Source organism: Lynx rufus, unplaced genomic scaffold (genome assembly GCF_022079265.1).
Source record: "Lynx rufus isolate CCGP_SWC_20201006 ecotype Redwood Valley unplaced genomic scaffold, mLynRuf1.p SCAF_28, whole genome shotgun sequence".
NCBI classification, from domain to species: Eukaryota; Metazoa; Chordata; class Mammalia; order Carnivora; family Felidae; genus Lynx; species Lynx rufus.
The window spans coordinates 11,230,892-11,244,030 of record NW_025814843.1 but is presented as its reverse complement, the minus strand read 5'-3'; the positions used below and the strand labels follow the sequence as shown (position 1 = coordinate 11,244,030).

Genomic DNA, 13,139 nt, shown 5'->3' with positions numbered 1-13,139 from the left:
TAGGGGGGGGGGGGAGGAGCAGGAAGTGGCGGTGCGAGGGCTGCTGCACAGCTAGCAGAGCCGCGGTCCGGACGGCAGCGCGTGCCCCGAGCTCTCCACCTCCCCCCGCCCGCCAGCCCGAGGCCCCCGAGCCCAGCCCGCGGCCCCAGCAGCAGCGCCCAGAGCAGCCCCAGCAGCAGCGCCATGGCCGGGTGGAACGCCTACATCGACAACCTCATGGCGGACGGGACCTGTCAGGACGCGGCCATCGTGGGCTACAAGGACTCGCCCTCCGTCTGGGCCGCCGTCCCCGGGAAAACCTTCGTCAACATCACGGTAGTGCGACGCCCGCGCGCCCCGGGGCACCGGCCGGCCCGGACCCGGAGGGAGGGACTGGGGTGGGGGCGGGCGCGGCCCGGGGAGGACGGCGCAGGGCCGCCACCGGGTCCTGGCCCCGGACACGGCGCGGATGGCGGTTGCACGTGAGCGGGCCCTCCGCTGCCCCCCGAGCCCTACGCCCCGGGGCGGCGGCGCCCGTGCCTCCCGCCGCCCCGCTCCCCGCGACGGGGCGTTACATCCGGGGCACAGGGCGGGGAGGGGCGCGCCGCCCGGTGCCGAGGCCCACTTCCGCCTCGTCTAGGGCGGGGCGGGCTCCGCCGGGGCCGGGGACCGGCCAGGCGCCTGGGGACCCCCGGCCCCGCTTCCGGCGGCCGGCTCTCGCCCCGCCACCTTTGTTCCTCCCGCCGCGGGAGGGAGCCCCGGGCGCGTGGCCTGGGTCGCACGCCGGTCCCCGGGGCTCCCCGCCCTCCCGGCTCCGTTAGAGAGGGCGAGGCCGCCACACGCCCCCCCCCCCCACGGGTCGGCACGCCGTGCCCCGCATTCCTGGGAGGCCCGTCCCGGAAGTCCCCTCGCCCTCCCTTCCCGCCATCCGGCGGGGCCCGGAGCGGGGGAACTTTGTGGGAAGTTGTAGGGCAGCGTGAGCTGAGGAATGAGGGATGACTCCCGCTGTCCCCATCACCACCTCCCCTGTCCACACTGCCCGGAAGTGGGGAGGGGGAGCGGAAGTTCGGGAGGGGGGGAAGGGGATTTCCGGGCGGGAGGGGACCGGATGTGGGGGTTTGGGGGGTTAGGGGGAGGGGGGAGAAAGGTTCCCTGGGGTAGTGGACCCGAGGGCTGGGTTTGCGGGTGTAGCCCTGGGCCCCCTTCAGAAGTTTTCCAACTTTCCCGGAAGGCCCCCAGGGCTCTGCTTCCTCATCTTGGGGCACAGATACCTGGACCTACCCTAAGTCACTTGGAGACCCAGGCGTCCGGGCCCCTAACAACTCCTGCAGAACCTTTGACCAAATAAGGGCAAAGTTGCTTCTCCTGCTTCGCCCGCCCCCTCCCTTCCCCTCTGAGCTTCTGCTTTTCCTGAAGGAGAGTTCTGTGCATCCAAAGGCTCCCCATTCCATTCCACTCCACTCCTTTCCCTGGATTTTGGCCCCCTTTATTTCCTGGATTTGCTTTCCCTATTAAATGAGATCGAAATTTCCAGAGGAATATGTAGTCCCTTCCTAGGACCATTTTCTGGGTTTGAGGACCATGATCTTTTTGTGCACGAACTTTTCAACAGCCCTTTTAAGGGTTTTTCAAATTTCTTAGATGTGCACAAAGCAGGTAACCTGTGCTCCTCGCTCGGGGGTGGGGAGGGGTTCTAGCTTCCCCCTAGAAGTCGGGGGCAGGTGGGTCCTTGGAGAAGAGGGTGGGAACCTCCGTGTACTAACTTTGATGGGCGCTTCGTTCCCCTTCCAGCCAGCTGAGGTTGGTGTCCTGGTTGGCAAAGACCGGTCAAGTTTTTTCGTGAACGGGCTGACACTTGGGGGCCAGAAATGCTCTGTTATCCGGGACTCGCTGCTGCAGGACGGGGAATTTACCATGGATCTCCGTACCAAGAGCACCGGCGGAGCTCCCACCTTCAACATCACTGTCACCATGACTGCCAAGAGTGAGTTTCTCTTAATCTCTCCTGCTCCAAGATCCCCAGTGTACCTCCTGGTAGTCTTTCGGGTTCTTTTTCTGTGTGGTTCCCCCCAGTACAAAGGGATCCCAACAGCCTGCTGGATGCTGGGACGCCGGATAGTTCCTCCGGTTGTGTCTCAGTTCCTCATCTTGTAATATAAAGAGTTGAACTGTGTTACCTCTTCAGTTCCTTCCTGCCCTGAGACTTTCAGAGGAAAAACTCCGTTTTCTCAGAAGAGGTAGACTGGTGGTCAGAAGTTGGCACTTAAACTGGGTCTTTTGAATTCTTTTGTTAAAACCTGGAGGTGGCAGGCCCAACCCTGGTTATTTGTAGCCTGAACCAGAGTCCGGGGTATGCAGGCTTTTGGCCCCTAAATTTTAGCTTGTTCCTCTCCAGCTTTAAGCTTGATTTCCCCCTCCTGAAAAGCCCTATTGTTTCAGGGTGACTGACAGCCTGCCTGTGTGTGGGGGGGGGTGGGAAAGAGGAGGTTGGGTTACAGCCCCCAGGGCTGGACAGCTGCGGAACAGCTGGCCGGGGGTGGAATCGGGACACCTGGGTCCTAGCCTCCTTTCTCTCTCCTCCAGCGCTAGTCCTGCTGATGGGCAAAGAAGGTGTCCACGGCGGGATGATCAACAAGAAATGTTATGAAATGGCCTCCCACCTGCGGCGTTCCCAGTACTGACCTCGTCCACCCCTCCCCCCCCCCCCCCCACTGCTTTTGCACCCCTCTCCTTCCCACACACACACGTACACCATTTTTATTTTTTGGGCCATTACCCCACACCCCTTGTTGCTGCCAAAACCACACGGGCTGGGGGCTGGGGCTGGATGGACAGACACCTCCCCCTCCCTGTACCCCTCCTGTGTGTGGTTGGAAAACTTTTTTGTTTTTTGGGTTTTTTTTTTTTTTTTTTCTGAATAAAAAAGATTCTACTAACAAGGTGCTGTGTGGTTTGGCCTGGGTGTCAGGACGGACTGTCCCCATGACCTGCCTCCTTTATTTTGGCTTTGGGTTAGAAGGGGGTTGAGGGCATTACAACCCCCTTTATCTTGGCTTTGGGTTAGAAGGGGGTGGAGTCTAGAAATTTGAGCTTCCTTGCGCCTGGGCCAGGCCTAAGCACCTGCCTCTAGCCTACCTGGTCAGGTGGCCCAGCCCTTCCACAGTGGCACTTCCTAGCTGAATTGGGAGATAATGGAAAAGAGCCAGTCCGTCCCAGAGAATGGGTCCAGGCCTGCGGGCAAGGCAGGGCCAGTTGAGTCATCCTAGTGTGGGTGGGGCTCCCCCTCTCTGAGTCACAGTAAATGCCTGCTGGGGCTGTCCCCATGGCTACAGGTTATTCTCCAGGCACTCCCCTGCCCCTTTATGGCAAAAAAAAAAAGGAGGGGGGCAATTACCCCAAGGATAAGGAGTTCACCTATGTGAGAATGAGCTCACTCTTCCTCAGTTCACAAAAACTGTTTTATTAACCCCGAAAATGAAGACCCAGTCCCTCTACACCCTCAACCCCTTCAAAAGGATGGGGTTGGGCAAGGGAGAAACCTGGGGTGGACATGTCCCCTGTCCCTCAATCCAGGAAACCGGAGGGAGGAAAAGGGGCTGTGCAAATAGGTCTGGGGGGGCGGGGGTGGGCAAGGGGATTATTAGACCAGCACGGCAGCTGAAGAGGAGGGGGCGGGCGGGGGATCTGCTGGAGATCCAGGGAAGGCCAGAGGGGTGGGAGCTAGGGAGCCGAAGGAGGTGGGAGGTGTGGGGCTGGAGCCCAGAAGCGGGGTCCGTTCTGAGACAGGTTGGTCCCCTGGCTCCCCTTCTTCGTCACCCTCTGGCCCCTGAGTTTCGTCCTCCTGTTCCTCGTCCCCAGGACCCCGATGGACAGGCTGCTTGCAGATGGGGCAGGTCTTCCGGGTCTGGGTGAGCCAGGGGTCCACACAGCGGCTGTGGTAGGCTGCAAGAGGCGCGGGGTGGGGTGGTGGGGGGAACGGGTGAGGCACTGGCGCCTGTGGGGGGGCCTGGGGGCCCGGGCACAGGGAGTGGAGGCCTCACCATGAGCACAGGGGAGCACCCTCAGCCTGTCCCCGTCCTCATACTCGTCCAGGCAGATGGCACAGACGTCATACTGGTCTCCTGCGGGGAGGAAGGGAGTCCTCCCGCTGAGCCACCCTGAGCCAGAAGAAGAGCTGAGAAAGGGCAGGGTGAGGCCACAGGAGGGCACGAGGAATCAGGGGTTCGAAGGGAGGAGCAAAGAGAAGCAGAGGTAAGAAGGGAAGTGGGTTTCTTAGGGGGAGGAGCGGAGGGGGGGGGCAGGGCTCTGACTACAACCTTATATGGGCACTGGCGGCTCCAGGACCCAGAGACCCAGCCCCCCTCACCTGTGTCTTCCTCGGCCCAGTTCCTCCCCACTCCTGCCACGTCTCTGCTCTCTCCACCTCCCCTACAGGCAAGGTCAGTCCTCCATTCGTCCCCCAACTCTTCCATTTGATCACCCGTGCTTTCCACCGCCTGCCCTATTCCCGTCCTGTCCTCACCGGCCGTGTGGATAGAGCGAAGGAAGGGTGGCATCTCTGCCCCTGGTCTCTCGAGCTCAAACTCCTTTGGAACCATCTGGGAGAAAGGCCCCGTCTCCCCCTTGTGCCCCTCACCCTTCTGATAGTCATGCGTGGGAATCTGTTTCAGCTGCTCTTTGGTCAGTCGATTCCGCTGGAGCCGTTTCCGGTGCTGGACACAACGGACTATCTGGGGAGGGGGGGGAGCGGACGGATCCACTTTAGGGAGCAAGACTGGGCCAACCCAGCACAAACCACCGCCACCTCCCGACCTAGATCCCGTCTGGCTTCAGAGGCCTCCAGCCCTCCCACCGCACTGCTACTCACCATCACTGCTCCCATGGCCAAAACCAGCAGCCCCACGATCCCTGTAAAAGGGATGAGGTAGTAGCCCAAAGGGAAGCTGTTGTCTGGGACCAGCAGCACCCGAGCCCTGAGAAAGGAAGACCGCTATCAGAGGAGCGGGAAAGACAAGGAGGAGGCACAGGGTGGTGCTGGGTGAGGCCCGCAGACGGGGAAGGCGTGAGAAGAAAGTCCAGAGGCAGCGTACGAAGGGCCCCGGGGCCTGGCCTCCAGGGTGGCGTGGAAAGACGGGGGCAGCGGGAAGGAGGGCACGTCCTACCCCTTCTCGTAGACGAAGAGGGTGCGCAGGTACTCGGAGCTCCTCTCCCCGATAAACACAGACGGGATCCAGATCTGCTGCTGGATTTCCTCTGCAGGGACCAGTGCGTCACCCCGGGGACCCGGTCCTCCCCTCGCATCCCCTGCTAACACTGCTAACGCGGCGGCTCTCTCGCTCCATCCCGCCCAAAGGACTGACTCGTTTTCTCCAAGCTCTCAGCGCCCCCACCGTCTCAGCCTCAGCCCGGCCGTCCACACCCCCGACCTCACCGCTGTTCCACACCATGTTCAGAAGCTCGTTGGAGTTCACGTTGTGCACCACAGCTGCACCGTACCCCGCCTTCTGAGCATTGAGGACCTAGGGAGACAAGGCACGGGATGGGGTGTAAGGGACCGCCGCGGCCCTCGCCTCCCTCCACTCCCGGCGCCTTCTGTCACCCTCCGCTTCCCAGCCCCCCACTCCACATTCAGCAACCTTGAGGTCAAAGTTGCAGTCGAATCTTCGAAGCAGTGCAATAAAGACTGACCCGTTGACCGGGGCTGGGGGCGGTGGGGCAATGGGGCTGCAGGCATTGGCCGGGTGAGCCTCCACAAGGAAGCCCTGGGGAAGGGAAGCAAACAGCAGTTGGATTTCACCTGCTTGGGGTCCGCTCCCCACAAGGGCCCACCAAGCACACTGGCTCCCTCGTGCTGCACATACCCTGCCCCTCACTTTTCGTTTGTGGGGTGGGGGCGCCCCGCCCGAGTCGGGTACATCGAACAGCATCTCGTGACCAGACCTCCCACCACCTCTCTCCCTGCACCGGATGGGCTTACGCCCCACACTCTGTGCTGATTCAAACCCTGCCACCTTCCAGGCTCCCACATTATAAACCAATTCTCCACTCATCCACGTCCCTTTCTCTCAAGCTCCACTTCACATCTCCTTCTGCAGCACAAACTCCTACAGAACATACTCCCCTCTGTTAAAAAAAAAAAAAAAATCCCCAAATCGAATCACTTGTGCTAGGCCCCACATCGCCAAACTTGACACCTGACTGAATTACAATTTCAAGCCTCCCCGAGAGAATGGAATCTTAACCGGTCGATCTGGAAATCACTTGGTCAGAACGACTGAGGTCCTCTGTGGGATGGACCCCTGCCCTCCCTTTAAGAAAAGTATCCTCCCACAATCACCTTTACTGCTAGCCTAACTTACTTGTTCTGCCTTTTCTTGCCTATAAAAAAGCCTTTTTGTTTTTGTACACCTCTTCTAGGTCCCGTCTGCTAGGTAGGATGCCGTCCAATTTAGCCAAACTGTTATCTAAAGCAGTCAGACCCTTTGAAAGTCCCACACTTAGACTTTGTTTTTCTGCCTTCAATTATTCAACTACCCATCTTACAAACGACTGGCCCAAAGAAATTCTTGCTGAACGGCAGCCTTCGTGAAATACCCCAAGACTCCTTATCTAACTTCATTCTCACAATAACCCTGGGAAAACATCTCTTACCCCATTTTACAGCGAAACAAACCAAAGGTGCAGAGACATACAACGGTTTTGCCCAACCTCATAAAACCTACGAGTGGCTCCGAAGACGCTACTGATAAGCACCACTTCGCCCCGCCTCTTATCTATCTCCGTGTCCATCACAGGGCTCAGAGTTCCAGGAGCCGACTTGGTCTTCTCCCTCCAGATTCTGAATTCCACGCTAGATGTGCTCCTGCACTGAGCTCCTAACCTGCCTCCTCTCCCACCTCCAGCTTCACGCAAGGGCAAGGCTCCTCCACCCCCACCCAGAAGAGAGGATGCAGGGAAACAGACAAAAGGGAAGGAAGGAAGTCACCTGAAGTCCCTCTTGGCTCAGGGCAGCCCCAAAGAGCGCCGGCAGGTCTGCAAAGTCCATGCTGGCATTGTGGTCCGAGGTCTGCGCACGAGAGAGTCCATGTTGCCCCTGGGCCTGCAGCCCCGCCCCCCCGTACCCTTCCCCCGCCAAGCCCCCGGACTCACCGCTCGAATGAGCCCGCGGGTGGGGGTCGCTCCCCAGAGCACGGCAGCCACAACCACAGGAAGCGGGAAGGCCGCGGGGTGCATGGCAGCGGGAGGGGAGCGGCAGGAGAGGCCGCGTCCCGGTAGCAGGAGCAGCAGCGGAGGTGCGCGCCCTCTCCGCCTCTCCTTCAGGATCCCAGGGGTCCAACCGCCCCCAGGCCCCGCTTCCCAGCTACATGGGGGCGCGGGGAAGGAACCCCGGGTCCGGGAGTGGGGCAGCCAACCCGTTCGGTGAGGGCGGGGAAGGAGGCACTAAACGTATCCTACTCGGGTACAGGGACAAGCTCGGGAAGGGAGACCAAGGCAAACATAGGTGACAGAAAAACTTCTGGGTGGGGGCGCTCGAGGAGGCGGGACTTCCGGACAGGTGGGCTGTCTTCCCAGCTGCTGGAGCAGGGCTTCCGGGAAAGAAAGTCAGGCCGCCTCCAGCACTGGGTGCTCGGGAGGAAGGACTTCCGGTCCTAAAAGGCCGTCGAAAGAAAGGTTAGAGGTAGAGGGAGTGCCTCTGCAGATGCAGGGACCGTCGAAACCCCAGAAAACCTAATCGCTTCCCCTTCAATGCCCGGGATTTGGGAGCTACCCGCTTTACAAACCTCTCCACTCCGGCCGCCGCGGCGGCTGCGGTGCCTTCAGGTCTCGCGAGAGTCCTCACCACGCCTTCCCTTCCACGAGCTGTGTGCTTGCCGTGTCTATCGCGAGAGACACTTCCTCCCTCCCCCCTCCCCCAAATCTGGCTTCCCGAGGTCACTTTGTCTCGCGAGATCTCCTGACTATTTTCCCGCGAGTCCAATTCGGTGAAAACTCCGTCTAAGCGATGGCTTCCTAAACCAGCCACACCCCTTCCCGCACCCAGCCTCGAAGCCCCGCCTTCGGCCCCGCCCTCCTCCCGGTCTCCTTTGCGCCGCGCGCCTGCGCCTGCGCCGGCTTCCAGCTGGAGCTGGACCCGAGAGCCGGAGGGGCGTGCGCGCGCGCCCTCGGCCCTGTTGCGCGCGCGGTGTCACCTTGGGCGCGAGTGGGGCCGCGCGCGCGCGCAGGACCTGGAGCTGGGGGCCATTGAGTGGCGATGGCGGCGACGGCGAGTCCCGGGGCCGGCGGGATGGACGGAAAGCCCCGCACCTCCCCCAAGTCCGTCAAGTTCCTGTTTGGGGGCCTGGCCGGGTAAGCTCTGGCCCCAGGGATGGGACGGGAGGAGGAAGGGACGGGTGCAAGGAACCGGGCCCGGTTCATCTTTGGGTCTTTTGCGGCGAACGGAGCCGGCTCGGGGTCAGCGCGGCCCCCGGCGTATTGTGAGGTCCTTGATGGGCCGTCAGGACTTCTTCACCCACTGCAGGACCCCTGCTGGTCTGCGTACTGGGTCATTGCTCGGCTTTCCCGGGTTGTGTGGGGTTCCAGGTCATTGCATGGCTCCTGTCGCGCTACGTGAAGTCCCAGGTCATGAATGCCCACCTCCTTTCCCCCCGGGTCGGACTGCTTCCAGTTCCAGGTCACCGCTTGACCCCCTTGACCGGAGCACTTTCATTGCACGGTCCTCGCTGGATCACTGGACTTTTCAGATCTATTGTTCTTGGTCCGAGTAGAAGCTTATGCACATACCCACTAGTCTCCTGAACGCTTAGTCAGTCACGTGAAAGGCTTTGCATTTTGTGATCCCTTGTTGCCAGGTTCCAGTGGGCATTGGTAGGTCCGAGACACGTGGCCCTTGACTCTGCTTCTGCCTTCCTCCAGGATGGGAGCCACAGTTTTTGTGCAACCACTGGATCTGGTGAAGAACCGGATGCAGCTGAGTGGGGAAGGAGCCAAGACACGAGAGTACAAAACCAGCTTCCACGCCCTCACCAGCATCCTGAGGGCAGAAGGGCTGCGGGGCATTTACACTGGGTACTGAGGCCACAGGAGAGGGGGCAGGGTATGGGGTGGCAGCTCCTGGACCTTGGCCTGATGCACTGACTCCTTCGCTCCCCAGGCTGTCAGCTGGCCTGCTGCGCCAGGCCACCTACACCACCACCCGCCTTGGCATCTACACGGTGCTGTTTGAGCGCCTCACTGGGGCTGACGGTACACCCCCTGGCTTTCTGCTGAAGGCCCTGATTGGCATGACGGCCGGTGCAACTGGTGCCTTTGTGGGAACACCAGCTGAAGTGGCTCTCATCCGCATGACCGCCGACGGCCGGTGAGTTCCAGGTCAGGTGGCACCCTAGCTCCATTCCCTGGAACCTAAAGTCAGAGGACTGGTTTCTTATCGTTGGTCTGGAGCTGAGCATTGATGTATTCTGGCCTCCCTTTCTTTGCTCCTGTGGGGCGGGGGGGGGGGGGGGTCTATCCTGAGCTCGACCCCTTCCTGTCTTCCCACCAGGCTTCCGCCTGACCAGCGCCGGGGCTACAAAAACGTGTTTAATGCCCTGATTCGAATCGCCCGGGAGGAGGGCGTGCCCACACTGTGGAGGGTGAGTGAAGGGGCCGGAGGCTGGGGCGGGGGGGGGGGTCACGTTCCCACCGTTTCTGACACACACCGCCCCCTCCTCTCCACAGGGCTGCATCCCTACCATGGCTCGTGCTGTCGTGGTCAACGCGGCCCAGCTCGCCTCCTACTCCCAGTCCAAGCAGTTCTTACTGGACTCAGGTGAGACCCAGAGCTGGGCTCTTGGCCCCTGGCCTGGCCTGGGCCAGCTCTGAGCTGACTGTCACCCCACTCTGCCTCCCCCAGGCTACTTCTCCGACAACATCCTGTGCCATTTCTGCGCCAGCATGATCAGTGGCTTGGTCACCACTGCCGCCTCCATGCCCGTGGACATCGCCAAGACCCGGTGAGCGTGCAGGCCCGGTCCCGGAGGGGGATAGGAGGGCCTGCTTTATGTCTCTCAAGCCCCTGCTTCCTCCTCTCCAGGATCCAGAACATGAGAATGATTGACGGGAAGCCGGAATACAAGAACGGGCTGGTGAGGAAGCTGGGCTGGGCTCAGGCTGGAGGGTGGTGACGGTGGTGGGGAAGAGGGACGCAGCCCTAGAAGCCAGGCCTTAACCCTGCCTGCCTTCCCGTTTAGGACGTGCTGGTGAAGGTTGTCCGCTACGAGGGCTTCTTCAGCCTGTGGAAGGGTTTCACGCCCTACTACGCCCGCCTGGGCCCCCACACCGTCCTCACCTTCATCTTCTTGGAGCAGATGAACAAGGCCTACAAGCGTCTCTTTCTCAGTGGCTGAGGCAGGCAAGGGGCCCAGAGCCGGTGTGCCAGGGCTCCCCTCACCCGCTGCCCCCACAGTCAATGTGCCCCCGGGGGCCTGGACTCTGCTGCCCTGGGCCCCTGTATTTATTTTTCCTCCGCGGTCTGGTTCTCTCCTTTGCGGTAAAGGACTTTGGTCTGTCCTACCCCTGCGTCACCTCGCCCTCCCTGTCCCGATCCTCGTGACATCTCTGCCCCTGGCTGTGCCTCAGAGGGAGCTGGGAAACTCCCTGAGGATTTCCGGTCTCCTCTTGGGTGTTAGTTTCAGGGCATGTAGGACAGCAGAGGACCCGCCTTCTCAGTGGGTAAACCAAGGCAGAGCTGAGGGGACAGGAGACGGCAGAAGCCGTTGGGACGGTCACAAGGTCTGCAGTGGGAGGACGTGACCCTTCCTCCACCTCACTGAGGACATGATCAATAAATCGGATTGATGACACCACCCCCAGATCTGGATAGTTGCGAGGGGGGTGGAGGGGAGGAAGCCGGATGGACGAGGGGAGGTCCCTGGGAAACAAAAACCGGAGTTTCTAAACAAAGTTGTTAAAAGAAGAGGCGAACGCCGCCGTGTAAAACAGCGTTGTCGTCACAGCAGGTAAGGAAAACGAAAGCGCGGGTCCTGCCAGCCACTAGAGTCAGTCCGAGGATGTCAGAATCACCTCACGTGATTCCTAGGAAAAGCCTCCGGGCTCCCGTGGCTCTCACTGCAGCCCAAAGAGGAGGGAACGAGGAATCAGTGGGGAAGGCTGACCTGTGGGAAGAGGGTGATTGAAAGAAATCAGCGTGGAGCTGGGGCCCCCAAAGCCTGGAGGCCTGAGGAGATGGGGTGTGTTAGCTAGAATCCTGATCTGAGCCCTTCCCTGCGGAGAGTGACTACGTTCCCGTTTTCTTGAGAAGAAAGATTCCCAGGCGGTGCCTCAAGGAGCCTAAAAACGTCCTGGGGCGTAAAAGGGCACTGGAAGGTCAACTGGAAGGAAGGCTGGGCAGCCTGAGGCCCCGAAGACTCCTGAGCCAGGCCGGGGGACGGGCAGGCAGCAGGTGGGAACCGTCTCCTTGGCAGAGCCTTGTCCGGAGAAGAGGTGGGGCTCGGCGGTCTGGCGCCCCCGCCGGGCCCTCCCGGTTCTGCCTCTCGCCTTACCCTCTCCGGGCACCTGCTGGCCGGGCCGTGGCGGCCACTCTGAGACACTGGGAGCCTGGAGCTCGTCCTTAGGAGGTTCCGAGTCCAGCGGGGAGGATGGCCCGCGAGCAGGCGGTAAAGGGAGGAGAGCAGCAGACCGTCGCAGGGTAACGCAGGTAGAGCTGGTGGACGGCGGGGCATCTGGCCCAGCCTGGGAGAGAGGCCTGTGCTAGCGGTACTCGGGCTGGATGGGGCAGCGCTCCTGGCCGGCAGGAGAGCAGAGGCTCGGGGAGAATGCCGCAGAGCCGGTGATCTGGAAGTCTGCAACAGCTGGAACACAGGTGGTGAGGCGCCTGTTGTAAGAGGTTCGCTGGGTCAGCGCATAGAGGCCCTTGGCGGCCAAGCTCAAGATTGATGTATCCAGGGAAGCATTCCAGGCAGGAGAGGAGCGCGGTCAGGTTTTCAAGCTGGCGCCCTCTGGAGAAGGGGGTCTGGAGCCAGAAGGGCTCAGCTTGCACTCCCGTTGTCCGGGCTGCAAGCCCTGGCTTGGGCTGGCGACCCCAGAGGAGAGAAAGCCCGGCTCGGTGCGCTGAGGAAAGGGCAGAGTCGAGAGAAGCAGGGGGGAAGTGGGTTCCGTTTGCCTGTGTTCTAGCTTAGGAGTGGGAGGCTTCACTGAGACCACTCGGTACAACCCACTAAGGTGGGCACATCACCAGCCCCACTCCCATCCGTGCCTCGGACCTGAGCAGAGCAGGAGGCCCCGCCTTGGCTCCTCGGAGGCCCCAGGCACGGGGGCAGCTCCAGGGAAACTTAGGTTTTGAGCTGACACCAGTGCTCGCGGTGGTGAGGGGCTGCCCCCCCGGAGGAGGCAGGGGGCGTGGGTTGCCAGGCTGTTGGGTGAGGAGTGATCCAACTAGGGTGGGGGCAGTGGGGCCTCAGATGGGCCACCGTTTTCCTCTCCAAAGGAAAGGAACTTTTCTTCGTGAAGCTTTTTTTTTTTTTTTTTTTTTAAACACAAATACCTTACAGTGGTAGAAAACTTAGGAAATGCTAAGCAGAGGAAAAGAAAATAAAACCACCGTGTTTCTGCTACCCAAGGGTCATCAGGGCTCACGTTTGTTTTTTTTTAATGTTTATATTTTGACAGACAGAGACAGAGCGTGAACAGGGGAGGGGCGGAGAGAGAGGGAGACACAGAACCCGAGGCAGGCTCCAGGCTCCGAGCTGTCAGCACAGAGCCCGACGCGGGGCTCAAACTCACGAACCGCGATATCGTGAGCTGAGTGTTAACTCATTGAGCCACCCAGGCGCCCCAGGCTCCCATCTCGATATGTCTCTTTCCAGGTCTTTTCAGTACACACGTGAGAGTGCTGATTGGTGCATCTCCTTTTTCCTGAAGCGTCCCCAAGGTGATGGCAATAGCCTAGCGGTCTGGGACCCTCCCCCGCCGCAGCGTGGGAAGCCTTGTTCTATGAGCTCCTGGCTCCCACATCTCACCACCCCTGCGGCTTTGCCGAGGTTGTGCCCGTGCTATGGCGAAGAGGCTTCGGATAAAGGAAAAGTAATTACCCCACCCCCACCCCCCAAGCTAGATCCCGACGGGAAAGCCGTCACATCACAGCCTCTCAAGGTCCCCACACC

At 60.8% G+C, this 13,139-nt stretch overlaps 3 protein-coding genes across 7 annotated transcripts; 2 read left to right on the top strand and 1 right to left on the bottom strand.

Moving 5' to 3' along the window:
- Positions 1-79: 79 nt before the first annotated feature.
- PFN1 (profilin 1) lies at positions 80-2,918 on the top strand. The gene is made up of 3 exons (XM_047090155.1): positions 80-315; positions 1,771-1,963; positions 2,563-2,918. The coding sequence occupies exons 1-3, from the start codon at positions 184-186 to the stop codon at positions 2,658-2,660; spliced, it is 423 nt and encodes a 140-aa protein (XP_046946111.1). The 5' UTR covers positions 80-183; the 3' UTR covers positions 2,661-2,918.
- RNF167 (ring finger protein 167) lies at positions 2,734-7,888 on the bottom strand. Of its 5 annotated transcripts, XM_047090151.1 has the most exons (10): positions 7,761-7,872; positions 7,129-7,628; positions 6,965-7,045; positions 5,616-5,741; positions 5,411-5,498; positions 5,142-5,232; positions 4,847-4,952; positions 4,616-4,709; positions 4,020-4,100; positions 2,734-3,921 (listed from the first exon to the last, which is right to left on the bottom strand). In XM_047090151.1, exons 2-10 carry the CDS (start codon positions 7,210-7,212, stop codon positions 3,620-3,622), a joined length of 1,053 nt encoding a protein of 350 aa, XP_046946107.1. In that variant the 5' UTR covers positions 7,213-7,628; positions 7,761-7,872; the 3' UTR covers positions 2,734-3,619. The 5 variants fall into 5 exon arrangements, with proteins under 5 accessions (XP_046946107.1, XP_046946108.1, XP_046946109.1 ...); XM_047090152.1 differs by lacking the exon at positions 4,020-4,100 and having other exon boundaries at positions 7,761-7,875; XM_047090153.1 differs by lacking the exon at positions 5,616-5,741.
- Positions 7,889-8,133: 245 nt separating this feature from the next.
- Positions 8,134-10,823, top strand: SLC25A11 (solute carrier family 25 member 11). Its single transcript, XM_047090154.1, has 8 exons — positions 8,134-8,325; positions 8,893-9,045; positions 9,131-9,337; positions 9,521-9,611; positions 9,697-9,787; positions 9,872-9,971; positions 10,052-10,103; positions 10,209-10,823. Exons 1-8 carry the CDS (start codon positions 8,231-8,233, stop codon positions 10,362-10,364), a joined length of 945 nt encoding a protein of 314 aa, XP_046946110.1. The 5' UTR covers positions 8,134-8,230; the 3' UTR covers positions 10,365-10,823.
- The last annotated feature ends 2,316 nt before the right edge of the window (positions 10,824-13,139 follow it).

Bases quoted from the DNA above. Each gene is read 5' to 3' on its own strand.
- PFN1 (XM_047090155.1), top strand. From the start codon at position 184: ATGGCCGGGTGGAACGCCTACATCGACAACCTCATGGCGGACGGGACC. The intron at 316-1,770 runs GTAGTGCGACGC...TTCCCCTTCCAG, and splicing joins AAACCTTCGTCAACATCACG to CCAGCTGAGGTTGGTGTCCT. The intron at 1,964-2,562 runs GTGAGTTTCTCT...TCTCTCCTCCAG, and splicing joins TGTCACCATGACTGCCAAGA to CGCTAGTCCTGCTGATGGGC.
- RNF167 (XM_047090149.1), bottom strand. From the start codon at position 7,212: ATGCACCCCGCGGCCTTCCCGCTTCCTGTGGTTGTGGCTGCCGTGCTC. The intron at 5,742-6,964 runs GTGACTTCCTTC...TCCCTTCCCCAG, and splicing joins TGAGCCAAGAGGGACTTCAG to GGCTTCCTTGTGGAGGCTCA. The intron at 5,233-5,410 runs GTGAGGTCGGGG...TGGTCCCTGCAG, and splicing joins GAACATGGTGTGGAACAGCG to AGGAAATCCAGCAGCAGATC.
- SLC25A11 (XM_047090154.1), top strand. From the start codon at position 8,231: ATGGCGGCGACGGCGAGTCCCGGGGCCGGCGGGATGGACGGAAAGCCC. The intron at 9,046-9,130 runs GTACTGAGGCCA...TTCGCTCCCCAG, and splicing joins CTGCGGGGCATTTACACTGG to GCTGTCAGCTGGCCTGCTGC. The intron at 10,104-10,208 runs GTGAGGAAGCTG...CTTCCCGTTTAG, and splicing joins CGGAATACAAGAACGGGCTG to GACGTGCTGGTGAAGGTTGT.